This window comes from Fukomys damarensis, unplaced genomic scaffold, assembly GCF_012274545.1.
Source record: "Fukomys damarensis isolate Sample0158 unplaced genomic scaffold, DMR_v1.0_HiC HiC_scaffold_37, whole genome shotgun sequence".
NCBI lineage: Eukaryota > Metazoa > Chordata > Mammalia > Rodentia > Bathyergidae > Fukomys > Fukomys damarensis.
In genome coordinates, this window is record NW_022900949.1 from 10,719,673 (window position 1) to 10,744,759 (window position 25,087).

Genomic DNA, 25,087 nt, shown 5'->3' on the forward strand with positions numbered 1-25,087 from the left:
AAAAAAAAAAAAAAAAAAAGGCTGAAAACACAGGAGGTCACCTCAACCTTTTGTGGCCACCCTTCCCGGCCTGTGAGGCTGCCTAGGTCTCCCCTTTGGAGGTCAGCAGGCCCCTGGGGAGCTCAGGGCTGGGGTGTGCATGGGTGTTCAGGGCTGGTCTTCCCTCTCTGTGCTAAGGGAGCGAAGTAGGTGATTCTTAGCCGGCTGCCCCATCCTGAGTCCCAGGGAGGTTGGGGCTGGACCTGGGGACTGGTGCTTAAGACCCATGGAGCAGCCTGGCAGAGGCCTTCAGGGGCCAGCATGAGTCCCAGGCCCTGCTAGGGCAAAGAGGTTAGTGCCCCCCGGTTGGTAGCCTCTTCACAGTGGCCTGGGTGGCCAGAAAACAGAAGTCAGGGCAGGAGGGGCCAGCTGAGCTGCCCCATGGAAGGTGATTGAGGGAAACGGCTCAGGGGTCCTGTACGAGTTCTCTCTGCACCAGTGAACCCAGGGTCTCTTCAGGCGCCTGCGCACGAGGGGTCCTCTCTGAAGTGGAGATTCTGGGCCCCAGCCTGGCATGTGGGATGCTCTGCTGGGTGGCCTTCCTGCCTCTGCCTTTGAATCCTGTCACTCAGACGGTGAAACTGATACACTGCAAGGTTCACTAACCACCCTGTGACCAGCGGGAGGCCCAGGCTGACTGTGGAGCTCTTGCTCTGCTCTATTCTTCCTCTGTCCAGTGGCTGGGACCAGATGGAGTCGGTCTTCCGTCCCCTCCCGTGCACACTGACACCACTCCCTTGTGTTTCAGAATGGCCTCCTGCACTGTCCATGGTGGAGTAGCTTCTCACCGCCATCGTACCCAGCCTTCTCCAGCGACAGCCAGTAAGTGTCTCCACAGAGCAACTGGGAAACATCTCTCTCGCACAGGGCAATGGTTGAACTGGGGTTTGGTGAATGGGTAGGAGTTTGCTGGGAAACATCCTACATCCCAGGCAGAAGCAGCAGCCTGTGCAAAGGGCCTGGCGGTACTGCAGGCAGAGCCTTGTGGAGATTCTAGGAGGAGTGAAGACAGGAAATGTCCTTCAGAAACCTGGTAAGGGGAGTGTTGGGAGCTTCCTGGACCCAGGCAGCCCAATAGCGTGGGAGCTGGGCCTGATGAAGGCCCTAATGGGTGTTGTCCCCTCCCTCCTGACCAGGTATTAGGCTGATTTCCTTGGGTCAAGGACTCCCTGGCCCTAGCACGTTCCCTGTTCTCTGTGTTCCTGGCCGCCTCAGGTGACAGGGCAGGGGTAGGTAGGGATCCTGGCCTCGGAGCATGGTGCCCCAGGTTCTGGGCTGTGCTCTCTCTGTCAGTATGAGCTGGGCCTGGGTGGCCTGGGCGAAGTGACACTGGCCTGTGCCCTGCCATTTCCCAGCCATCTGAGAGGAGTTTGGGACTCAGTCTCTGCGTGAATCGATTGTCCTCAGGGCTGAGGCTGAGCCCACTCAGGCAGGCAGCCTTGGGCTCCACCCATGGGTGTGGACAGATCCGAGGCAGCTGGGGCAGAGTGGGCCGGAGCAAAGGGGGGCTGCGCATGCCTGTGTCCCCCTGTGAGTGTCCGTGTGGCCGAACTCCTGTTTGGGCACCAGGAGGGGGCCCCAGTGCCTGGCCCAGCACCCTGCTGTGCCCAGTAATCACCTTCTCTGTCTCCTCCTCCAGTGCCTTCTCGAGCTCGGCCTCCTTCCTGGGTGGCCAGCCCTGCCCCGATGCCAGCTATGCTACTGTGGCCACCGCCCCTAGCTACCTGTCCAAGAGTGGCGACTTTCCTCAGGTAAGGGACGGCAGTGCGCACCCGGGGACGATGGCCTTGGCTTGGCCTTGGTCAGGGTGCGATGGGGCACAGGGAGACAGCTGGCTCTGTGACCCGGCCCTCAGAGCCCGGGCGTCCTGAGTAGGGGAGGCAGCTTTTCCATGGAGACAGAGCTGAGAGAACTGCAGAGGGCAGCTGTGTACACAGACGGCCTCAGGTGTCCTCCAGTGGAACTGCTGCCTGGGCTGTGGGGCCCTTGAGGGAGCTCTCAAGTCCAAGCCCCACCCCCACCCCGAGCAGTATAGCGACTCAGCAAGACCCTGTCTCAAAATAAACAGGATACACTCCTGCCTTGCAAGCGCAAGGTCCCGAGTTGGATCCCCGCTACCAATAAATAAATAAATAAATAAATTAATTAATTAAAAAAAAAAAGACATAAACAGGATAAAGGCCCTGGTTCAGTCTCCAGTGCCTATGGGGAGAAGAGGGTGAGAGGCTGAGAGAGGCCGAAGATGTGCTGGCACTTCAGGTGGAGGAAGGGCCAAGGGCCAAGGGCCAAGGACTCCGAGTGCCTCTAGGAGCACAGATGGGAACCCAGAGTCTCCGGGAGAAGCCCTGCCACTCTGCCTGGACCACAGACATCTGCCTTACAAACTCTGATAGGAGAAAACTGTTGCTTTAAGTTGCAAAGTCTGCGTAGTTTGTCATGGCAGCAAGAATGAGACATCAAAGCCCTTCCATGGCCTGGGGCACATCCTGCCTGATCTAGAAATGTTTGCAGCTATATTTTTGCTGAGCCTTTCTGGTTTCTTTCCATGGCCAGTGCCCCTGTGTGAGACTTCCAGCCCTGTGGTTGATCTTGGCTTTGGTTTTCCTTTGTTGTTCCCTGGGCTAAATCATAGAGCTATGAGCTCCTCAGGATCCCCCCTTGGCCCCACAAAGAAGGATGAGACCACTGAGTGGGGACTGATCACGCCTCCTCCTGGGGGTCTCTGCAGATACCAGGGGCGGGATGGGCTGCTCTCTGAATGCAGCAGTCAGTCTGACCACAGCCCTGCTGTGGGTGTGGCTTGGGACAGTGCCCGCCCTGCTGTCCCATTCTGGAGGACATGGTGCACAGAAACATAGCCACATACAGGGGTACACGCCTGTAATCCCAGCATTTAGGTAGGCTGAGGTAGGAGGATTGCAAATTTGAGTCCCACCTGGGCGACCTAGCAAGACTCTATTTCAGAATTTAATAAACTGAAAGGAATGGGGATGTAGCTCAGTGGTAGAGAGCCCCTGGGTTTTATGCCCAGTACCAAAAAAAAAAAAAAAAAAGAAAGAAAGAAAGGAAAAAAAAGCCACGCTAAACCACTAAGTTGCCTAAACTGGCCTCAAACTAGTGATTCTCCTACCTCAGCTTCTCAAGTGTCTGGGATGACAGTCATGCACCATTGTGCCTGGTTAAGATGTTTTAAATTTATAGAAAAATCACAGAAATCAAGAATCCCCAAGCACCCTCGCCTGCTCCCCAGTGCTGGACAGTCTTATACAGCAGTGGTGTGCTCATCATTACTCGGAAGTCACCTTGGTATAAGGCCAGGGACTTGGTGCTCCCCACCTCCCCACCGACGTCCTCTGAAGGACCTGGCCAGCCAGGTCCAGGGTGTCCTAGTTGAGTGTGCCCAGTGGTATCTGATGGTACCTCAGGTCCTACTGCCCTCTGGAATCTCACAGATCCGTGGTGTTGTGTCCTCTTCAGGGACTGTAGGGGGCCTGGCAACGGTGTATCTGATACCAGTGTTGACCTTGACTGCTTGATTAGGTTCCTCTACTGTGGAGTAACCGCTTTTTCCTTCGCCTGAGAGCTTATGGAGGCCCCAGTGTTGCCCTGATCCTATGGGAGACGGGGCTCCGTGGCAGATCTTTGTTTGTTTTGAGACAAGGTCTCTCTATGTAGCTCAGACTAGCCTTGAACTCACTGTGTAGCCCAAGCAGGCTTTGAACTCCCAGCAAACCTCCTGCCTCAGCCTCCTGATTGCTGGGAATACAGGGATGCGCCACCATGCCCTGATTCTGCACTGTGGGTCTTGGAGGGTGTCTTCTGCATCCTTCCGCCTCAAGCAGTAAAACTTAGGCAGGGCCAACTGTCTCTCCGGCCTGCTACCTGGCTGTTGAGTCATTTATTCCTCCAGGGAGGCTCACAGGTATTACCTTTCACCTGGGGGACATAGGCACTGTCGCTCGCTGTTACCCCATTGTGGCCTCCCCAGGAGCCTTCCTTCCTCTCCAACAGTCAGGACGGTCCAGGTGCCCTCCTCGCCACCCTGGCCCTCGAACCACCACCGCCTCCTCTCCGTGGAAGGGCCCTGCTCATCCCTGCTAAGGCTTTGTCTCCAGGGGCCACAGGAAGCCACTCAGGCTCTGATATCCCCGATCAGTGACCTGGAACAGCTCAACGGCCCCCGTGGCGATCGCCTGTCTCGGGGTTGCAGGTGCGTTGTGGCCCTGGACATGTGGCTCTGCTTCCTTTTTTTTTTTTTCTTTTAAATTAAGATCTGATTCATGTAACAGCAAAGCCACCATTTCAAAGCACACACAGCTCTGCAGTGCTTTATAAATTCACCGAGCTGTGCACCCATTGCACCAATTCCAGAACATCATCATTCCACAAAACCATCCCCATGAACATCACTCCATTCCCTCCCAGCCCTGGCACCCTCGAGTCCACTTCCTGTCTCTGCAGTCGCCTCTCCTGGGCGTTTCCTGTGCACCGAGCCCCACACCATGTCCTCTGTGTCTGGCGTCTCTCACTGGGCACAGTGTCCTGAGGGTCCGTCCGCACCGTGGCGAGGGTCCCAGCCTCACTCCTGTCCTGGCTGAGTGCCGACCCGGGCTGTGGACGGACCTCGCTGTGTGCGCCCATGCATCCATCAGCGGACTTCTGCGTTGTTCCTGCTTCCGGGCTGCTGTGAATCCTGCCTGGGTGACAGTGCGTGTTCGTGTTTCCGTGTGGACATAGTTCTCATGTCACTTGGGTGGTGAAGTCAGCGACAGGTTTTTGTGAGGATGCGTGTTGCAGACATGGTTGAGCCCAGTGGAGGGGACATCCTGGGGCTGTGGCTGGATGAGACAGGCTCTCATGGCTCCTGTGCTGATAGTCCTCCTCCCTCCGCCGCACCTGATCTGTTCCTACCCTGTGCTAAACCCTAACCCAGGACCAGCCTGTATTTCTTGATGTTGCCCAACTCCCTGTGCCCTCGCAACCTCCCATCAGCTGTGCCTCTGCCTGGAGCGAACCCGAGGGTCCAAGCCACTGCCCCACCCTCCATGACCACCCACACCCCACGTCCCACTGTTGTCCCCACTTTCGCATGTGCCACCCCCCTCATCCCTCGGTGCTGGGAGCACGGCCTCCACAAGCTCCCCAGGGCCCCTCCAGGCTACAGGGCCTTCAGGAGGGCATCTGTCCGTCCATCTGTCCGGGAACAGCACTGTGCTGCCAGACAGCCGGGTGCTGGGAAGCTGGCTGGCCGCACAGGGAAGCGCTGTGCAGACCCGTGCAGACCCGAGTGCGCTGCATCGACTGCTCCCGCACAGATGCCGGGCAGCAGGCGCAGAGGTCTGGCCGCCAGCTCCCCGCAGTTACTGGCAGAGTAAGGGAGCCCGAGAGGGGAGCGGGATTTCTTCTTCCAGGAAGCCCTTTGGTTGGCTTGCCCTGCCCAGGCCGTGCTGGAGGAGGGGCTGTGGGGGACAGAGCCGAGCTGCTTCCCAGAGGCCACAGGTGGGGCTTAACCGCAGAAACAAGTGTGATCCTGCTCTGGAGGTGTGGAGGTGCTGACCCTCTGTGTGAGGGGTGCCCTCCTCCCCCGCCCCCAGCTCTTTCTTAGCCCTGCAGCCCCACGGCTGTCTCCTTTGCGCCCCTATGTCCCATTAGAACTCTGTCACTAGAAAAAGACCCTCCAACCTGGTGAGCCGGTCTTAAGTAGTTCCCTCTCTTATACCCCATTTCCAAATAAGGCCTCAGGCCCCCAGGGTCAGGGCTTGATCTGTCATTCTGTCATTCAGTGTCCCACTCAACAGGGAGAGGCTTGAGGCCTCCTCCTGCCGCCCGGGTCTGGCACTGCCCTCCATGCGGTCTGCCCAGGACCCTCAGAAGCTGCTTGAAGCCTCACCTGGGAGCTTTTTCTGTTTCTCCTTTCCAGTACTGGGGATTGAACCCAGGATGTTCACACTGAGTTACATATCTAGCCCTTCTTTATTTCATTTTTTTGTTTTTATTTTTATCTTTTTTTTTTGTAACTGGGATCGAACTTGGGACCTTGTGCTTGTGAGGCAGGCAGTGGCACCACTGAGCTAAATCCCCAGCCCTTGTTTTTGTCTTGTGACATGAGGTCTTGGTATGTAGTCCAGGCTGTCTTCAAAATCACAGTACTCCTCCTGCCTCAGCCTCCCAAGTGCTGGCATTACAGGCGTGTGCCACTACACCCAGCTTGGAAGTCTTTTCTTCCTTTTTTTTTTTTTTTTTTTGGTATTGAGGATCGAAATCTGAATTTTTTTTTTTTTTTTTTGGTTTTTTGAGACAGGTTCTCACTATGTAGTTGAGAATGACCTGGAACTCACTATGCAGCCCAGGCTGGTCTCGAACTCACAGTGATTCTGCTGCCTCAGCCTCCCGAGTGCTGACATTACAGGCATGCGCTACCACGCCCAGCTCAAAATCTGAACCTTTTGATTGTGAGGCAGGTGCAGTGCCACTGGGCTAAATCCCTGGCCCCTTGGAAGTCTAGACCATGCTGCTCCCCTCCCCCACTTTGCAGCAGACAGACCACATCCCCCCTCAGTCCCTTTACCGTGACATGGGATGTGTCAGCAAGCACGACCAGGCCTACCTGGAGCTTTTTAGCAGGAAGGGGCAGAGGGCTCAGGGGCAGGAATGGAAGAGGAAGCCCAGGACCAGATGAGTGGAGGCCAAGCCCAGGGACCACCAGGGGACCCACAGCTTGGGGACAGAGCCCACTGCACCCCACCTATTGGTGACTGGAGTGGTGGTCCGGCCTGGCCCCATCACCTCGTCCTGGGCCACAGTTACTGACAGCTGTGTGCCAGTGACTTCTGGGTTTGTCTTCAGCCCCAGGCTCTTGCATACTGTAGAGCCCTTCTCCCCACCCCCAAGGCAGCCTCAGCCCTGACCACACCCAGGCCCAGGGCACGTGTGTTCTCCAGATGACACCACTTCTCCCATGTGCCTGAGCCAGCTGGGGCCAAGGGTGGGCAGGGATGGGCCGTGGGCAATGCTCCCCAGGCAGGGGACCCTCCTGCTTCCTCCCCATCGTGACCTGAGCGGTCTTTCTCCTAGGTACCTACCTGGGGTGTCCCTGCCAGCTGCGAGGCATCTGAAGATAGAACAGAGGTCATGCATTCAATTTCGTAGTATTTTTTTCATCTCTTTTTTTTGTTGTTGTTGTTTTGTTTTTTGTTCTTTTGGTACCGGGAATTGAACTCGGGTCCTTACACTTTCAAGGCAGGCAGTGGAACCATTAAGCTAAATCCCTGGCCCTCCTAGTATTTTTTTTAATGTAAACAAAATCACATGGCATAAAATTTACCCGGTTGAATTACATTCGCAGAGTCGTACAACTGCCCCCTCTGTCTTGTTCCAGAGTATTCTGTCAGCCCAGAGCAAGCCTGGTTCCCGAGAGCAGTCACCCTTCCCCTTCCCAGCCCCAACACCCTCGAGTCCAGTGCCTGTCTCTGGCATCACCTGTCCTGGACATTTCTTCTCCATGGAGCCTGTGCTGTGTGTCTTCTGTGCCTGATATTTCTGAGCATGGTGTCCTTAAGGTCTGTCCCAGTTCACCCCCTTTCTTGGCTGTGTATTGTTCCACAGCGTGTGGCTGGACCTTGCTGTGTATCCATCCATCTGTGGACACTAGGCTAGTCCTACCTTCTGCCTGTCATGAGTGGTGCCCCTGCAGGCATCTGTGTGCACGTGTTTGTGGGGCTGTGTGCCCCACTGGCTGTGGCTACATGCGGAGGAGTAGATTTGCTGGGTTAGATGTTCATTCCGTGTTCAGCCATTTGAGGAGCTGCAGTGGCTGGGCTCTCATATTCCCACCAGCCCTCTGGCGTCTTTCCCTCCACTTGTCAACTGCATCTAGCTGTCCTGGTAGGTGTGTCACGTGTCTCACCATGATTTTGAGTTGCGTTTCCCCGTTTGTTCATCACCTTCCCCATTTGCAGTGCTGAGGTTTCTGTCACCCACTCTGGCTTCCATTTGAGGGCAGGAGGCTGCCATGGTGGCCCCAGGGAAGGGACAGGGGTCTGTGGCAAGTCCTGCTGCTGGGGGGACCCTTGTGGGGGCCCTGGGTTAGAGGTGACAGACGCAGTAAGAGGGGGGCTACTGGCCCCACTCCCCAGACTTTGAGAGGCATCTTGCCATTGAAGTTCCCAGGCATCTGGGGTGCAGATCCCTTTCTTCTGCGGCCTCTGTCCCTGTACCTCTGGCTCGTTCAGGGCCCCTTGCCCCCTTCAGATGCCCGTCTCTCTAGCCCTAGGATCTCCCCAGCACCCCAGCTCCTTGTGGGCACCAGGAGTGGCCACCTGCAGTTCTAAGAGGCAGGACAGAGCCATATATCCTTATACCTGCCACATGATGCCCTGTGATATCCTGTGGGCCAGGGTTGCACCTAAGCAAGCACAGGGAAGTCTCTGTGCAGTTCCCAGAGAGGTGACCATGCCAGCTTGTGCCTCTTTCCAGTTAACTTCTCCCTGAGGAGAACCCCTTTCCAACAGGGCCTGGCTGTGCCCTCCTGGGCTGGGAAAGAACACGGGACGCCTGCCGCTAGGGGGAGGGAGGGGCCACAGCCCCAGGATCAGAACGTCCCCAGGGGAGCGGGTGTCCCAGGTCCGGCGCACAGTGCGGATAAGGGCCAGAGTGCTCCGGAGCGGGTGGACAGTGAGCTCCCCACCGTGTGGGGCTGTGGTGAGGGGCTGGGGAGCCGAGGGCCCCTGGGGGCATGGAGGGGCTACCTTGGCCTCAGTTTCCTCATGGCCTCATCTGTCACACCGAGGACGGCAAAGTCACAGCTAGTACCTGCCTGGCCCTGGGCAGGGGGTAGAACAGAACCCAGGGGCTCGGCAAGGTGGGGAGACTGAGGCTGGGGTCCCCACCCAAGCGTCCCCAGGAGGAGCTTGGCCAGGGCTGGGCAGCCCTGGTTTGTTGACAGCCCGCCTGTCTGTGGCTGGATTCCGCCCCGTACGGTAATTCTCCTCACCCTGCCAGTAATTGCCCTGACTTACCAGGCAAGCATCATTTCCTGAAAGTCAGCGGGCCTTAGAGGAAGTAGGCGCGAGGCTGGTGACTAACCCCACATGCAAATGCAGCGGGCCTGAGAACAGCCGCCTCTTCCCTCCACCGGGGACCTGATGCTGCCGCCGCTGCGGTCATGAGGGACGCTCTCCCGGGCGGCAGCCCCCTCGCGCCTCCACCATGTCCCAGCTGCGCTTCTGGCTGCAGTTTGCGGCTCTCAACAAGGTAACCTGAGGCCAGGGAGACCCCACCTGCCGAGAGCCAGAGTTGTAGGACAAGTTGAGAGCGGCTGGACAGGTCGGGCCACCTGTGGGGACAGCCACCGGGAGGGTCGCCAGGGAGCTCCGCGGTGTCCAGGTTCTCCAGTCCCACGCTGTTTTTTCTTTTCTTTTTGTGGGCAGTAAAAGGGAATCTACCGGGCTTTTCTGATGCAGAGACTTGGGCTGTCGGCAGCTGGGGGTGACTTGGGGGTCAGGGGTATGGGAGGAAGGGGCTTGCACGCAGGGCTTGTGGCTGGGCTGGTGGCTGGGTCTGCCGTGAGCCCTGCCTTCTGCAACTTGGCCATAGAAGCACGGTGCCCTAGCTTTGGGTGGGTGTCCCCTGCCCCCATGCCCTGGTGTGGGACTCAAATCATACCCTGGTAGGCCAGGGTGGGGCACAATTTGAGACTCACTCTGACAGGACAGGCAGGGACAGGTCCCCATCGTTCCTCAGGGCTCCCTGTGAGTCCATCCATAGCAGGGGACAGCACCAACACCCGTCTCTGGGGGGCTCTTCTGGGCCCAGCTTCCTGGGCCGGGATGGGGGTGTGTCTTCCTGCTCTGGTGTCCCCACTGGAGCCGATGGGGGTACAGGGGGGCAGGACCAGTACTGCTGGCACTCCCCACCCACTCAAGTCTCCCCAAAATGCTGCAGAGATCACAACTGCAGGAGGGGCCCCAAGCCCACCCAGGTCTCCCAGGGTATGGCTAGCCCCATCCATCTGCCTCTATTCCGAGGTTCTGAGGTGTGCGGCATGCTGATATGGGCCTTGGAGGGGAACCCCAGGGAAGCAGGCAGCGGGATGAAGCATAGGCCCCTAGGAGAGCGCTCGGCGGCTGGGGAGCTGTGGGAATCGCTGTGGAGGTACCTGATGGCTGCCCGAATCTTGACTTGAACCGGGCTCTGTTGGGGAGGGGACTGCTCTCGTCCCACAGAGCCACCAGTGTGGGGCCAGGCAGGGTGTGGGCCTCCTGGAGCCTGAGAACCTTGTGTCTCTCCACCCCTGTGCCTCATACACCCATGGGGTGTGCTGCCCTGGGTGGGGACAGGACCTTGAGGGTGTGGGATGGAAGTGGTATCCACAGAGCCCAGGACAGAGCAGGACAGCTGATGTCAGGGACCCCAGGGCACCTTTAATACACTTGAGCTGGGTGCAGTGACACACACCTGTCATCCCAGCACTGTGGGAGACAGGAAGATCACAGGTTGGAGCTCACCCGGGAAACTTAGTGAGACCTTGCCTGAGGATGTAGCTCAGGGCAAAGGCTTTGAGTATTGCCTTGATCTGTAGAACAGTCATAGATCCTTGGAGAGGCTGCTCCAGTGACACAGTGTTCTCAGGGTAATATCGCACCCCAGTCAATCACAACCAGTAACCAACACGGCTGCCCTGGATCCCCAGAGGCTCCTCTGAGTCCCGACCCCCTGCTCCATGCTGTGACATCACTTGTCAAATCTCCTCGGGCTCCTTTGGGCAGAGACTGAGTCCTTGGATGTCCCGTCTGCTGCCTGGACAATGTGGAGAGCACTGGGCAGGGTTCAGGACGCCCTCCATGGTGGCTGTCTGTGGTGTCCTTCAGGCTCATCAAGGCCTGACACCCACAGGATGGGGCGCCGCTGCTGTTGGCCTCAGTCCTTGGTGAGGAGCAGGTTGGGTCTTCACTGTGAGGCGGCATCCTTTCCACACTGTGCTCTTACTGGGGTCCCCAGGGGCTGGCATTCTGCCCTGTGTCCCACCCCACAGTTGGCTCCTCGCTGGCAGATCTCAGGACTGTTGCACTCCTGCCGTTGTGTCTTTTGCTGAGGCATGGGGAAGGGACCCTGGAGGCAGGGCCGGGAGGGGTTTTGGCACAATTACCTGCCCTTACCTGGAGCCAGAGCCCCATGGGGTGAGCATGTGGCCCTTCAGAACCTCAGTTTCCCCAAGATGGACCCCCTCAGCCTGCTGAGTTGGCTGGGCCTTGCAGGAAGGTACAGGGTGCCCCTCATTCCCATCACCTGGCCCAGTGTCAGCCCCCCGCCCCTCACCCAAGACCGTTCTGTCTGGGGATTTTCCTGCTGGAGGCCTCTGAGAAGGTCTGGGCTGGCACAGCTGAGGGGCAGGGTGGGAACGGGTCCCGCCCCTGGGCTGAGGGTATTGCTGTCCGAACTTGCTCCTTGCACACCACAGGTCTGTGTGGGACCCAGGAGCTTGGGGCCCTGCCCTCGGCTTCCCGAGTACCCATCAAATCTAAGCCTTAAGCTGGTGACCTAGTCCCCCAGAGCCTCCAGGGGTGGCCTGGCCCAGCATCCAAGGGCCACACTGGGTATGCTGGTGGCTGTGGGTGGCCCTGTGTCCCATGGTTCTTGAAGGATTGGGACCTGTGGGTCTGGTAGGCCTGTCCTGCTGTCCCCAGGAGGCCCTGGGCAGACCTCAGCCTGATCCTCAGACCAGGTGGGCCTGATCTGCCTGGGCAGGCAATGCTGGCTGGTGGCTGTTACTTGGCCAGCTCAGAGTCTCAGGGTGGCTGGACAGTAGCCTGAGACCCACCTAGAAGTAGGAGCCTGGGCCTTGGGACCACCCCTGAATGTGGCACACTGCGAGGCAGCACAGCCCTGGAGACCCCAGCAGGAGAGACTGGGGCCCCTGTCCCCCATGACCTCAGGGTGTAGGGATGCCAGCCACCAGCTGAGGAGCCCAGTGTACACCAACCTGAGCCCACAGGGCCTGTGTTCCATCGCTCTGCCAACTGAGACCCAGAAAGGGCTCTACAAGGTGCCTTGCCCATACCCTGGGGGGGTCAGGAGTCCACTCTGCAGCCCCTCGGAGACCTGGCCACTCCCTGTACCAGTCTGCCTCAGCCACCCCCTTGGGGCCCCAGCCCTGCCCAGGAAATGGGGTGCAGGGCTAAGGTCACCATGTAGGGGCTCAAGCAAATAAGGATGTCACTGTTCCCCAGGACAGGCCCATGTTGCCCTGGATTCGGTCCCTTGTCTGCTAGACAGGGAAGGGTGTGTGCGCACTCTGAAAGTTGGCAGCTGCCCCGTGAGTCTCATAGGCTGGGTGCCTGACCAAGAGTGGTCAGTGATAAGTGGCCGTGTGGATGAAGGACTCTGGTCCTTTGAAGAGTCCAGTGACCCCCAAACCCCATCACCACAGCTATGCACCATCTTTTTTTTTTTTTTTCTCCTGGTACTGGGAATCAAACTCAGGACCTTGCACTTGCCAGGCAGCACAGCACCACTGAGCTCAATCCCTGGCCCTTATGCACCATCTTTTAATACTTAGTTTAGCTGGGCATGGTAATGCACTCCTATAATTGCAGCAATCTGGAGGCTGAGACAGAAGGAGCACTGTGAGTTTGAGGCCAGCCTAAGCTACCTAGCGAGTTCAAAGCCAGTCTGAACTACATGGTGAGACCCTGTCTCAAAAAACAAAAACTACGGGGCCAGAGATTTAGCTCAATGGTGGTGCTGCCTGCCACACAAGCGCAAAGTCCTCAAGTTTGATCCCTGGTACCAAAAACAAAACAAAACAACAACAACAAAAAATTAGGGCTGGGGATGTAGCTCAATGGCACTGCATCTTCTTGGCAAGTGTAAGGTCCTGAGTTCGATCCCTGATACCAGAAACAAACAAAAAACCAGCTAAAACTAAACTAACATAAAATAGTTCTAAGCCAGAGCACAGTGACACACACCTGTTGTCCTACTACTCTGGGAGGCTGAAGCAAAAGGATCACAAGTTCCAGTCCAACCTGGACAATTTAGAACTTAGTGAGATTCTGTCTCAAAATAAAATTCTTTTTTTGAAGCCAAGTCAAATACTTTTTGTTTTGTTTTGTTTTGTTTGTTTTTGAGACAGGGTCTTGCTCTGTAATTCAGGCTGGCCTCGAACTCACTATGTAGCCCAGGCTGTCCTTAAGCTTACAGCAATCCTTCTGCCTCAGCCTCCCAAGTATTTGGGGGGAAAACAAATAAACAAACAAAACCCCAAACAAACAAAAACAAGGGCTGGGGATTTAGTTCAGTGACACCGTGCTTGCCTTGCAAATGCAAGGTCCTGAGTTCGCTCCCTGGTACCAAAAAGTGTAGGTCAGTGCAAAGGCCCTAGCTTCAATTGCCAGCATTTTTAAAAAGAATAAAAGTTTTATAAATGATGCAATATACAACCTCTCTGCAGCAGGCACAGAAAGTATCCTTTCCCTAGGGTACCCTTGGCCACCCTTGCCCCTGCTGAGCTGCTCCCTGTGCCTGTCTTTGCAGACTTGGGGTCTGACTTGTTTTTTGCTTTTTGATAACTTGATTGAGATGTAATTCATATACCATATAATTCATTTGTTTAGAACACATAATTCAGTAATTTTAGTGCATTCATATCTGTGTAAGCAACAGTTTGAGAACACTTTCATTGCCCGTTTTTAGGATCCCCATGAGCCATCACCCCCATCCCATCCCCAGCCACAGTACCCACAGATCCACTTCCTGTCTCTGGAGTTGCCTGTCCTAGGCATTTCCTATCCATGGAGCTCACGCTGTGTGTCCTGTTACTGTGTGTCCCTCCCTCACTGAGCATGGAGTCCATCCATACTGGCAAGTGTCACAGCCGTGTTCCTTTTCTTGGCTGAGTAATATTCCAGAACATGGCTGAACCTCAGTGCTCATTGCCCCCAACCCTGCACACCTGGCCACTTCCTCACCAAGGCCTGTTTTCCAGGACTCCTACTTCGAAGACCTCTCCAGTGCCTCCATCTTCTCCTCATCAGTGGATTCCCTGTCAGACATTGTGGACACACCTGAATTTCTGCCAGCAGACAGCCTTAGCCAGGTGCCCACTATCTGGGATGTGAGCACTGCCTCATCCACCCATGACAAGGTTAGTGTGCAGAAACCCCAACCAGAGCCATCCCTAGGTCAGGCTGGGGCACAAGGGGGCACAGTTACTCACAGATGTATGTGCTCATGTATCCTGTGCAGCCCAGGGATGGGATCGCCTTCCTGCAGCCCTGAAAGTCCATGGCCCTCGCTGCCTCTCTGACAGATGTCTAGCCTTCCTCTGCTGGGAACCAGGTTTACCCAGTAGAGAAGCAAAAATCCATTTTTGAGCCAGGCATGGGTGAGCACACCTGTAATCCTAGCACTCTGGAGGGTGAGGCAGGAGGATCATGAGTTCAAGGCCAGCCTGGGCTACATAGCAAGACCTTGTCTCAAACTCCACAACCCCCAAAAGAGCTTTGGTTACAGATTCTTACCCCAGGCTCTTAAGCCCCCCACACACCCTGGGCAGTGTCTGGAGATGTGCTTGGCTGTAGCACTGGTGGAGCTCCTGGTATGGAGTGAGAGATGTTGCTCAGCACCCTGCAGTGCCCAGGACACCCACCCCAGAGAACAATCTCCCCCTCTTTTTTTTAATTTGGGTTGTTTGTTTTTGGTACCAGGAATCAAACTTGGGACCTTACACTTTTAAGGCGAGAGGCAGGCGGTGGCACCACTGAGCTAAATCCCGGCCCCTGTTTGTTTTTTGAGATAGGGTCTCCCTATGTAGTTCAGGCTGGGCTTGAACTCACTATGTTGCCCAGGCTGGCCTTGAATTCATAGTGATCCTCCTGCCTCAGCCTCCTGAGTGCTGGCATGACAAAAGTGTCTGCCACCCACCTGGCTAAGCCACCTAATTTCGGCATTGTTGAGGACCCCCTCCCTGACAAGGCCTTTCTAGGGCCCTCTGTCCAGAGAAGCTTCTAGGATTGGGGTGTTAGGAATATATGTGGGGAGCCCCAGGTTGGGGGTACACAGCCTTCCCCCACGCTGAGAAGGATGTACCTGGGGTCTTTCTCAGTGGTCCCCACCAAAGACAGCAGAGGTGACAGACTGGGGTTGGGTCCAGCATGTGGCCAGTGGTGGAGGAGGGATGGAGCACTGGATACTGACCCTGCCCTTCACACCTTCTTGGGGGCCACTCAGGCCTGTTCCCTGTGGAATCTGGATCCAGTAGGACACTGCCAGCCCTGCCTAGGGCCCAGCTGGACTGCACTGGATGGTGTGGGGGCATCTGAAACCCAACACTCAGAGCTGCCTATCCTGGCTAGGAACGTGACTCAGCCTTCCAGGAACTGCCACTTTGTTTGGATTTTGTTAACAACAACAACAAAAAAAGCCAGAGCAGGAGGGTTGAACATGGACCTGGAACCTTCCTGGGCCTGGCTTCCGTGCTGACCTCTTTCAAAAATCCCTGGCCGTGTTCCTAACCTTCACAAAAACAGGAGTCACGAGTGTCGGTCACCCTCTGACAGAGCCCCTGGGGAGCCCTGTCATCACATACGGTGCTGGGGGCTTCAGCTGTACCTGTCACTCCACTCTGGCAGCTCATGTGAAAAACCCACCTTGAGTGTGGGTAGGCATCCAAGGGCGGGTGCGGGTAGAAGCCACCCTCCTCTTTCTGGTTTGCTATTAAGGACTGAACCCAGGGCCTTTGCACTGAGCTATACCGCCAACCCCTTTTTATTTATTTATGTTTTTGAGACAGGGTCTCACTAGTTAGTTTAGGCTGGCCTTGAACTCACTGTGTGTAGCCCAAGCTGGCCTCAAACTCACAGTGATCCTCTTGCCTCAGCCTCCCAAGTGCTGGGATTATAGGCGTGCACCACTATGCCCAACTCCAACTCTTTTTATTAATGTATTTTTAATTTTTTTTTTTTTTTGGCCCCGGGGATTGAACTCGGGTCCTTGCACTTGCGAGGCAGGCCACCGAACCGCTGAGCTAAATCCCCGGCCTAGTATTTTTAAATTTTGAGACAGGGTCTTACTCAGTCCCTAAATTGTCCAAGCTGGGCTTGAATTTTCAGTCCTACTGTCTCAACCTCTCAAGTGGGCTCTGCCGTGCCCAGGGTTTTCTTTTAAAGCACAGGTGTATTTTAGAGTCACACAAAACCTGGTTGGACACTGCTGTGTCCTCACTATGGGTCCCTGGCCTCCCTAGCCTCAGTGCTGTGGTGTGGACATCGATGACCGTGCTGCTCAGGGGCTGGCGGAGTAGGACAGGTCCTTTCCTGCCCATCCACAGGCTCTGGATGCAGTCACTTCTCAGACCCAGGATCTGACTGTGCCTCTACACCTCAGTGGCACACAGGCTCCTTCCAGAGGCCAGGCCTGTCCTGCCTGCCAGCTCTGTGCACCCTGGCCTCCATCCCCCACCCTAATGAGAGAGGCTACCTGTCTCCCCAGCATGCACAGTGGTCTGGGGCAGTGTATCACTCTGGTCAGTGTGACAGGGCATTCTGTCCACCCGGAGGACCTGCCACCCTGGAGAACACTCAGTGGTGTGACAGGGAGCACCACAGGGCAGTAGGGAGCTCAGGAGCCCGCAGCCACTGGACACCACGTTAACCGGCCCCATGTGCAAGGCCCAGCCAGTTAAGAGGCCAGTGTCACCAGTCTAGATGGGGCTTTTACCCCACCCACCCCCAGGTTCCCCATGTCCCTGCGGGCCCAGCCCCAGCAGGTCCTGCAAAGCCTCCCCCTAGGCGCTCTGGCTGGACTCGGGGGAGGGCACTGCCATCTGTCAGAATTACCAAGCACCTTCCCACCTTGGCTGATGTCCTGCCCTCCCCTCAGCTGTTCCTGCCCAGTGGACCATTCCCAGGCCTTGAGGACCCTGTGACCTCCTTGCCCAGCACCTCCCTTCTCGTCAGCTACCAGGTCAGCCTGGTCCCCTGGCTTGGTCCCATCCCCAGCCTGTGTGCCCTGGAGCCTAGGAGAGGGCTTGGAAGCTGGGTACCTCCAGCATGCCAGGCCCTGGGTACCCAGAAGCTGGGAGCACCCACTTTACAGATGAGGAAAACAAAGTCCCAGGGAGGCTTCCACGGGTCACTGGGCCACCACCACCTGTGAGGAGCGCCAGGTCAACGCAGGGCAGGACTGACACCTGGATTTCTGCCTCCTTGCAGTCCCAAAGCCAGCCTGAGGATGAGGTGGAGGACGAGGAGGAGGAAGAGGCGGAAGAGCTGGGCCACGCAGAGACCTATGCTGACTATGTGCCCTCCAAGTGTGAGTGGCCCAGGCTGGCAGGGATATGTTCAGACTCCCTCCCTATCCTGCAGATGAGACCCCCCCAGGAGACTCCCCACCCAAGAGTCATTGAGGACATGGGGTCCCCAGGTCCCTGGGGTCGGGTTCTTCCATCAGCAAAGCTGAGGTCTGCAGATACAGCAAAAGCAGCAGAATGGCCCACTCTGTCCCTTCTTGGAGACCTGGCCACCCCTAGACCCTGACTTCACCCTCTGCCTCTCCAGCCAAGATTGGCAAGCAGCATCCGGACCGTGTGGTGGAGACCAGCACTCTGTCCAGTGTGCCCCCACCGGACATTACCTACATCCTTGCATTGCCCACCTCAGACAGTGCAGTTCTGTCTGCCCTACAGCTGGAGGCCATCACCTACGCCTGCCAGGTGACCTGCCCCCACCCCACCCGTGTCCTGTCCCCACCAGGCTGGGGGTTGCTGGGGAAGCGGCAGCCCAGGCCTGACTGACCCCTCTGGCCGCAGCAACACGAGGTCCTGCTGCCCAGTGGTCAGCGCGCGGGCTTCCTCATCGGTGATGGGGCCGGTGTGGGCAAGGGCCGCACGGTGGCCGGTATCATTGTAGAGAACTACATACGCGGCAGGAAGAAGGCCCTGTGGTGAGCTACCCCACGGTGTGGGGGTCGGGAGCTGGGCAGGGAGTCGGGGGTAGGGCCCCCCTGACCCAGCTGCTGCCCCCAGGTTCAGTGTCTCCAACGACCTCAAGTACGATGCAGAGCGTGACCTACGGGACATTGAGGCCCCGGGCATCGCAGTGCATGCGCTGAGCAAGGTAGGTGGGCAGGAGGGCACCGGCCCTGCTCTGCCCAGTTCTTAATCCACGGAGAAACTGAGACCCCCACGCCTGCCCTGTGTCTACAGATCAAGTACGGCGACAACACTACCTCAGAGGGCGTCCTCTTCGCCACTTACTCAGCCCTGATTGGGGAGAGCCAGGCAGGCGGGCAGCACCGCACGCGTCTGCGGCAGATCATCCAGTGGTGCGGAGAAGCCTTCGATGGCGTCGTATCCTGCAGGCTTGGGCGGGCAGGGGCGGGGCCTGGGTGGGCGTGGCTTGCAGGGTGGGGTATAACCCCCCACGATGAGGGTGGGGAGGGGCCGGGCACAGAGGGGCGGGGCCAACCTTCCTACAGTGGTGGAGATCCCCAATGCAGCCCTGGTTCTGAATTCTCACCACGGGCCCAACCCAAGTTAGCTTTGTCCCCCAATCCTGCTAGTCTGGCTCTAGCAAGCCTGACAGCAACTATTCAGCCATGGTGTTTGCAGTGAAGTTTTCGGAGCAGGTGGCTGCTGTGTGCCCTGGAGGCAGGAAGTCTCCCCCACCCCCGAGTTGGGGGGCCTGTGTGTGGGCAGGCAGCCATCTATGCAGTATCTGCCCCAGGGGTATTGGGGACACAGACCCACGGGTTCCCCACAGGGGCACCGCTGTGGCAGAAAGACCAGCAGGCTTCTTCAATTTTTTTGTGGGGGGTGGTACTGGGGATTGAACCCAGGACCTTCTGCTTGTGAGGCAGTTGCAGTTCCACTGAGAGCTAAATCCCCGGCCCTTATTCTTAAAACTTTTAAATGACCTGCTTTATGTACAAAATTGTAGTTTTTGCTTTTGGTTTTTGTACTAGAGAATGAACCCAGACCTTTCATACTGAGCTACACCCTCAGTCTTTTTTATGTTTTATATGGAAATAAGGTCTCCTTAAGTTGCCCACACTGGGCTCCAACTCACAATCCTCCTGCCTTAGCTGCCCAGAGTGCTAGGATTACCAAATCCTGCTTACTCTCTTCCCGTCTTTGCCCGTGTGAGGGGGAACGGGTCTCCCTGCCACGGCACTCTTTTCCCCTAGTTCTTCGCTTCCCCTGCCCCTCAGAACATAACTTATCTGCGTGCAGGTGCACATGCGTGCAGGTATCTCCCGCGGTGCCCTGGGCTGGCTGAGCACCCTGTGCTCACTCACATGCAGTTCCTGGGCCCATTCTCCTGTGCCAGGCTGCCTGGCCCCCACTCAGGTTCTGTTCTGTCACCCCATAGTGACTTGACTTGCGTTGTGACCCCACGTTATAAATAGCCTCACTACCTCCTCCCGCATCCCCAGAAGTGGGTGACTGGGCCCAGATGGGTGTTCTTCCTGAGCCCTGGGCAAGGACAGATAGGAGGAAAGATGTTGGCCTGTGTGTGTCATCCCCAGGAGGGCGCCTGGAGCACGGAGCGCAGGATATGGTAGTGCACGCCTCTGATCCCAGCGTTTTGGAGGCTGAGGCAGAAGGATCATGAGCTGGACCTACATAACTGAAATCAAAACAAAACAAAATAAGAATGTGCAGGTCAGGGCCAGGGCTTTGGCTCAGTGGGTCCACCGCCTGCCTCACAAACGCAAGGGCCAGAGTTCAATCCCTGGTACCAAAATAAAACAAAGAATGTGCAGGTCAGATCTGTGGTGAGACACTGGAGGCTGCTGGAGTGTCCCCCGTCCCCAGATGGCTGCCCAATAGTCTTACAGAAAATACCAACTTTTCACTCTTGGCAAGCTGTGTGCTTGGCAACATGTTCGAGTTTTTAACTATTTTCACCCTTTTCCTCAACCCTTAGCACATATATACTTCTCTGTAATTTGTTTCTTTCTCACTCTTGCTTTTTTTTTTTTTTTTTTTTAATGCGGGCAGTTGAATTCAGGGCCTTGTCACTGAGCGATATCCCCAACCCATTTTTATTTTTATTTTTTATTTAAGACAGGGTCTAGGTAAGGCAAGTAAGTTGCTCAGGCTGGGCTCAAATTTGTGATTCTTCTGCCTCAACCTCCCAGAGTGATGAGATCATAGGCTCTTCTCCTTAACATATTAACATCTTCGGTTCTTTTCTCAATGTTTTACAAAGGGATCACAGTAGGCCTCCCATGTAGTTTCAGGAAATGTAATCAAGATCCCAAGCACGCATTACTCACTACTCCGATGCCGACATCCCGTAACAAGCGAGTACTGTTGCAGCAGGGGTATGGAGTTCGCCCACAGTCCCCCCATGCCGTGGGGCTCCCCTTCTTCATGCAGCTCCGTGTGTCTGTATCTAGGCTATTAGGCTATTACTGTTTTGTGTACTTGTTTGTACAATGCTAAGGATGGAACCCAGAGCCTCTGGCATAGTAGGCAAGAACTTACCACTTAGCCCCAAGGCTGTTCTTTTTTTTTCTTTTATTTTTTACACCGGAGATCAATCTCAGGACCTTGTGTTTGCCAGGCAGGCATGGTACCACTGAGCTACATCCCCAGCCCTCCCAAGGCTGTTCTTAATGCTTCATGAAGCCACCAAACCCTGTCACACAGCAGTTATGAGGTGGGCCACTCCCCAGGTGACAGATCCCTCTGGCGTGACATTCAGTTTCCAGTGCTCAAGGGCACCACTCCTGTGAAACATTCCTTAACTCACGCCCACCCCAGATTGTGTTTGATGAGTGCCACAAAGCCAAGAACGCCAGCTCCACTAAGATGGGCAAGGCTGTGCTGGACCTGCAGAACAAGCTGCCCCTGGCCAGGGTGGTCTACGCCAGTGCCACAGGTGGGGGTTTGTAGGGGCTCTGAGGGCAGCATCCACCATCGATGCCTACCTCCTGCAGTGGGGTATCCTGGGTTGCATGAGTAGCATCCATTATTGATGCTTGCCTGGGCAGAGCCAGGAGCAGCTATATCGTATGAGCTGCCTGCATCCTGCTGCTTTTCAGGGCCTGAGCAAAGACAAGCTGAGTTGTTCAGACCCCATCATGGATGTCCCCTCTGCCAGCTGGCTCTGGCCAACCTCAGCAGATGTTTCCTGGCCTGTCTGCCTTACCCAGAGCTTCAGGTCTCCCCATGTAGCCACCCCCCCACAAGTCCTGGGGTTGCACCGAAGCTCTCTTCATCCTGTACAACTGTCACCTCCTGGCTGAGTCAGGAAGAGCTGACAGCAGCCCTCTACTCCTGCTGCCCAGGTGCCTCTGAGCCCAGGAACATGATCTACATGAGCCGCCTCGGCATCTGGGGTGAGGGCACGCCCTTCCGGACATTTGAGGAGTTTCTACACAACATTGAGAAGAGGTGAGCCCCCCCGCAGCAGTAGGAGTCACTGAAGCAGCGCCTTCCCTTGGGTAGCCACAAGGCCTGTGCTGTCTGCACGCTGTGCCCCTGCCTCTTTCTCATGCCGAAGTTCCCCCTTCCTGGGAGCCACTCTACCCTTTGCAGAACCCAGTGCTCAGGAGGCTGTGCTCATTTGCAGGGGTGTGGGCGCCATGGAGATTGTGGCCATGGACATGAAGGTCAGCGGCATGTACATTGCACGCCAGCTCAGTTTCTCTGGAGTCACCTTCCGTATCGAGGAGATCCCGCTACCCCCAGACTTTGAGCGAGTTTACAACCGGGCAGCGCTGCTGGTGAGCTAGGGGCCTCTCTGTGGGCACACATGACAGAGGTCTACCCTAGGGAGCCCTGGGGGCTTCCCTAGACCTCTGTGTTGCTCACAGTCACACCTGTTGTCTCCAAGGATCTTGCCTTTAAATCACCACAGATGCTTGTCATAGTACTCTTTTTTTTCAGCTTTAATTGAGTTTCTTGGTACATTTTAGGGATACAGTACATTTACATTCATTGTTGGGATCTTGTACCTCTACATGACAGGTCTTGCCTCTCATTTTTTCCCCTTGTATAGTACTCTTAAGTCGTCCCTTGTGGTGGCGCGTGACTGCCATCCCAGATCGTGAGAGTCTAAGGCAGGAGGCTCTCAAGTTCACACTCAACCTGGACTACTTAATGACTTAGTGAGACCCTGTCTCAGCACAGAAAATAAAAAGGGTTGAGGGCCAGGGATTTACCTCAGTGGTGCTGCTGCCTGCCTCGTCAAGAGCAAGGCCCTGAGTTCGATCCCCAGTACCAAAAATAAATAAATAAAAAGGGTTGAGGGTGTATTTCAGTGTGAAGGCCCTGGGTTCAGTCCCTAGCACCGTTAAAAAAAAAAGTAGGAAGCCACCCTGTCCTGGCATAGTTGTGAGCAGGATTCCAGTGTGCCTCTCTTGTCCTGTGTCCCAGATTCTTCTTATGTGACTGATATAGTGGGCATCAGCCTAAACCCTTGCCCTCCCTTCCCAGGCCTCACAAGCACTTCACCCCATGTCCTGACCCAGACCCAGTGGCTTTGCTCAGTGTTACTGTCACTGCAGGTCATGTTTATACCAGTTCCTACTTCCTCGTTTGTTCAGTGCCCAGGATGGAACCCAGGCAGGTCATGAGTGCCCTGAGCCATACCCAGCCATGCCCTGGTTCTTGCTGCTACTGCTAGGCTCTTTGTAAAATCTCTTCCCACCTCATAGCCTGGCTGCCTGGGACCCCTTCCTTCCCCTGGCCTGGCCTCAGCTGGCATCTTGTCCTTGCAGTGGGCTGAGGCCCTGAGCGTGTTCCAGCAGGCAGCTGACTGGATTGGCCTGGAGTCGCGCAAGTCCCTGTGGGGCCAGTTCTGGTCAGCCCACCAGCGCTTCTTCAAGTACCTGTGCATTGCTGCCAAAGTGCACCGACTGGTGGAGCTGGCCCTTGAGGAGCTGGCCCACAACAAGGTAAGCAGGGTCACACTTCCGTCCTCCCAAGCACAGGGGAATTTAGTGCATGGTCAGGACTCCAAGGAAGGACGTCAGGGTGGAAGGGCAGAGCAGAGCAAAGCTGCTTACTTCAAAGTGGCCAACAAGCAGAGCAGGGGACAGAGCCAGGCATGGTGACACACACTTGTAATTCCAGCATTTGGGAGGCTGAGGCAGGATGATCACTAGGAGTTGGAGGATCACTGGGAGTTCAAGGCCAGGCTGGGCTACAAAGTGAGACCCTGTTTCAAAAACCAAAACAAACAAAAAAGTGAGGAAACAGACATAGACCCCACGGTCTTGTCTCTGACCCACGAGGACACACCTAGGAGCCTGCTTTACAGAACTGCAAGGTGCTTCTTAGTCCAGTGAAGCTGACACATCAGAATTCGTGGTCACAGTGGGGACCCTGGCACCCACGTCCACAGCCTCACGCAGGCCGAGTGTGGTAGCCATGGTGGGCAGGCCAGCTGGGGTCTCCACAAGAAAAGACAGGCCGTGGCTGGGGCAGGAGGTGGCCATCAGTGGGCTGCGTTCCCTACGTGAGATTGTGAACTCACGGAGTGTGGGTGGGTGGGAAACATGGTCACCAGCACCACCTCAGAGCGACCCATCTCCGCAGTGTGTGGTCATTGGGCTGCAGTCCACGGGCGAGGCGCGAACACGGGAGGTGCTGGACGAGAACGAGGGGCGCCTCGACTGCTTTGTTTCGGCCGCTGAGTGAGTGACTGCACAGGGTGGATGGAGGGCAGGGAGTCGGAGCCACCCCTCACTGTGGGACCTGGCAGCCAAGGGGAGCCTCAGAGACCTTAAACTAAAGCAGTGACCCTGGCTTGGGCATTGCAGGCAGGACCCATTAGGTTCTTCCTGGTCTCAGCAGCAGGCTGCAGGGAGTCTGACTCTAGCTGGGGTGGCACCGGGTCAATAGGAGTCCGTGGCTTTTTAGGACTGGCCATTCTGCCCTCCCACCCAGCCCCAGGGAGGGTCTTAGCACCTTCCTGGCTCCTTCTCAGTGCTGGGCCTCTCTTGCACTCCCTGTCCTTAGCCATGGGGGCGTGGCGCGGGCAGTGGATCTGGCCACCCTCATTCCTAGGAGGCCATCAGCTGTGTGGGCAGAGCTGGGTGCAGGGCAGGCAGGACATAGAGCTCAGAGGTGTGCCCCAGCCAGGCCCTGCCACAGTCCCCTTTGTTCCAGCCAGGCACGATGGCCTATGTCTGTCATCCCAGCACCCTGGGAGGCTGAGGCAGGAGAATTAAAAGTTGGCACCCAGCCTGAGCAACTTGGTGATTTAGCAAGACCTATCTCAAAAAAATAAAAAATAGGGGTGGGGGTTTATCCCAGTGGATCCACCACCTGCCTCGCAAGCACAAGGTCCCAAGTTCAATCCCTGTACTGAAAAAAAACAAAAATAATAATAGAATGGACTGGGGATGGAACTCATTGCCGAAGGCCCTGGGTTCCATCCCCAGTACCACAAGAATGAAAAGCTGTATGCCCTCTGGGATAGCAGGAGCAGCTGCTGCAGGGGCACAAGCTATCTTCTCTTTCCAGAGGTGTCTTCCTGTCACTGATCCAGAAGCACTTTCCTTCCACCAAAAGGAAGCGGGACAGAGGAGCTGGCAGTAAGAGGAGGCGTAAGTCTCTGCCACTACTCTCTGCTTTCTACGCAGCACCCCAGGCTACCCCCTGTACCCTTGCTCCCGCCCCATAAGGATTCAGCCTCCTCCATGCCAGCCAGTCAGGGTGCTGCTACCTAGGCCTCCAGGGCTGCCCCACTGGGCACAAGAAATATGGGTTGGTCCCCAGCATCAGCCCTACCCACAGCCTCCAGCCTTGCACCCAGCAGGCAGGCAAGGGACCTTCACCCCCACACAGGCCAGCACCTCGCAGATGAAATTGGGCCCCAGACTCATTGGTGTGTGGACTGGGCTGGGGTCCCGCAAAAAGTGTCCCCAAGGCTGGTCTGTCACAGCACACAGTGGGAAGTTAGGCTCACAAGCTGAGGGACTCACTTAGGACCACACAAACAAGCCTCCTGTCTTCCCCAGGCCAGGCCTTGAGGGCACACAGCTTTTCCAAGAGGGAAGCCCAAGAAAGTGGCCAAAAGCTGCCTGAAGCCAC

General features: G+C 56.3%; 1 protein-coding gene across 1 annotated transcript in view; it reads left to right on the plus strand.

Annotated features, from left to right (window-relative positions):
- Positions 1–25,087, plus strand: part of Sbno2 (strawberry notch homolog 2) — a 56,843-nt gene that overhangs the window by 25,238 nt on the left and 6,518 nt on the right. Inside the window, exons 6-20 of the mRNA XM_033759628.1 lie at positions 788–861; positions 1,679–1,790; positions 14,024–14,182; positions 16,918–17,001; positions 17,250–17,349; positions 17,595–17,749; positions 17,846–17,979; positions 18,062–18,152; positions 18,242–18,385; positions 20,807–20,924; positions 21,334–21,439; positions 21,618–21,771; positions 22,768–22,944; positions 23,588–23,685; positions 24,518–24,600. Coding sequence (XP_033615519.1) covers positions 788–861; positions 1,679–1,790; positions 14,024–14,182; positions 16,918–17,001; positions 17,250–17,349; positions 17,595–17,749; positions 17,846–17,979; positions 18,062–18,152; positions 18,242–18,385; positions 20,807–20,924; positions 21,334–21,439; positions 21,618–21,771; positions 22,768–22,944; positions 23,588–23,685; positions 24,518–24,600 — 1,789 coding nt within the window. The remainder of the gene's footprint in view (positions 1–787; positions 862–1,678; positions 1,791–14,023; positions 14,183–16,917; positions 17,002–17,249; positions 17,350–17,594; positions 17,750–17,845; positions 17,980–18,061; positions 18,153–18,241; positions 18,386–20,806; positions 20,925–21,333; positions 21,440–21,617; positions 21,772–22,767; positions 22,945–23,587; positions 23,686–24,517; positions 24,601–25,087) is intronic.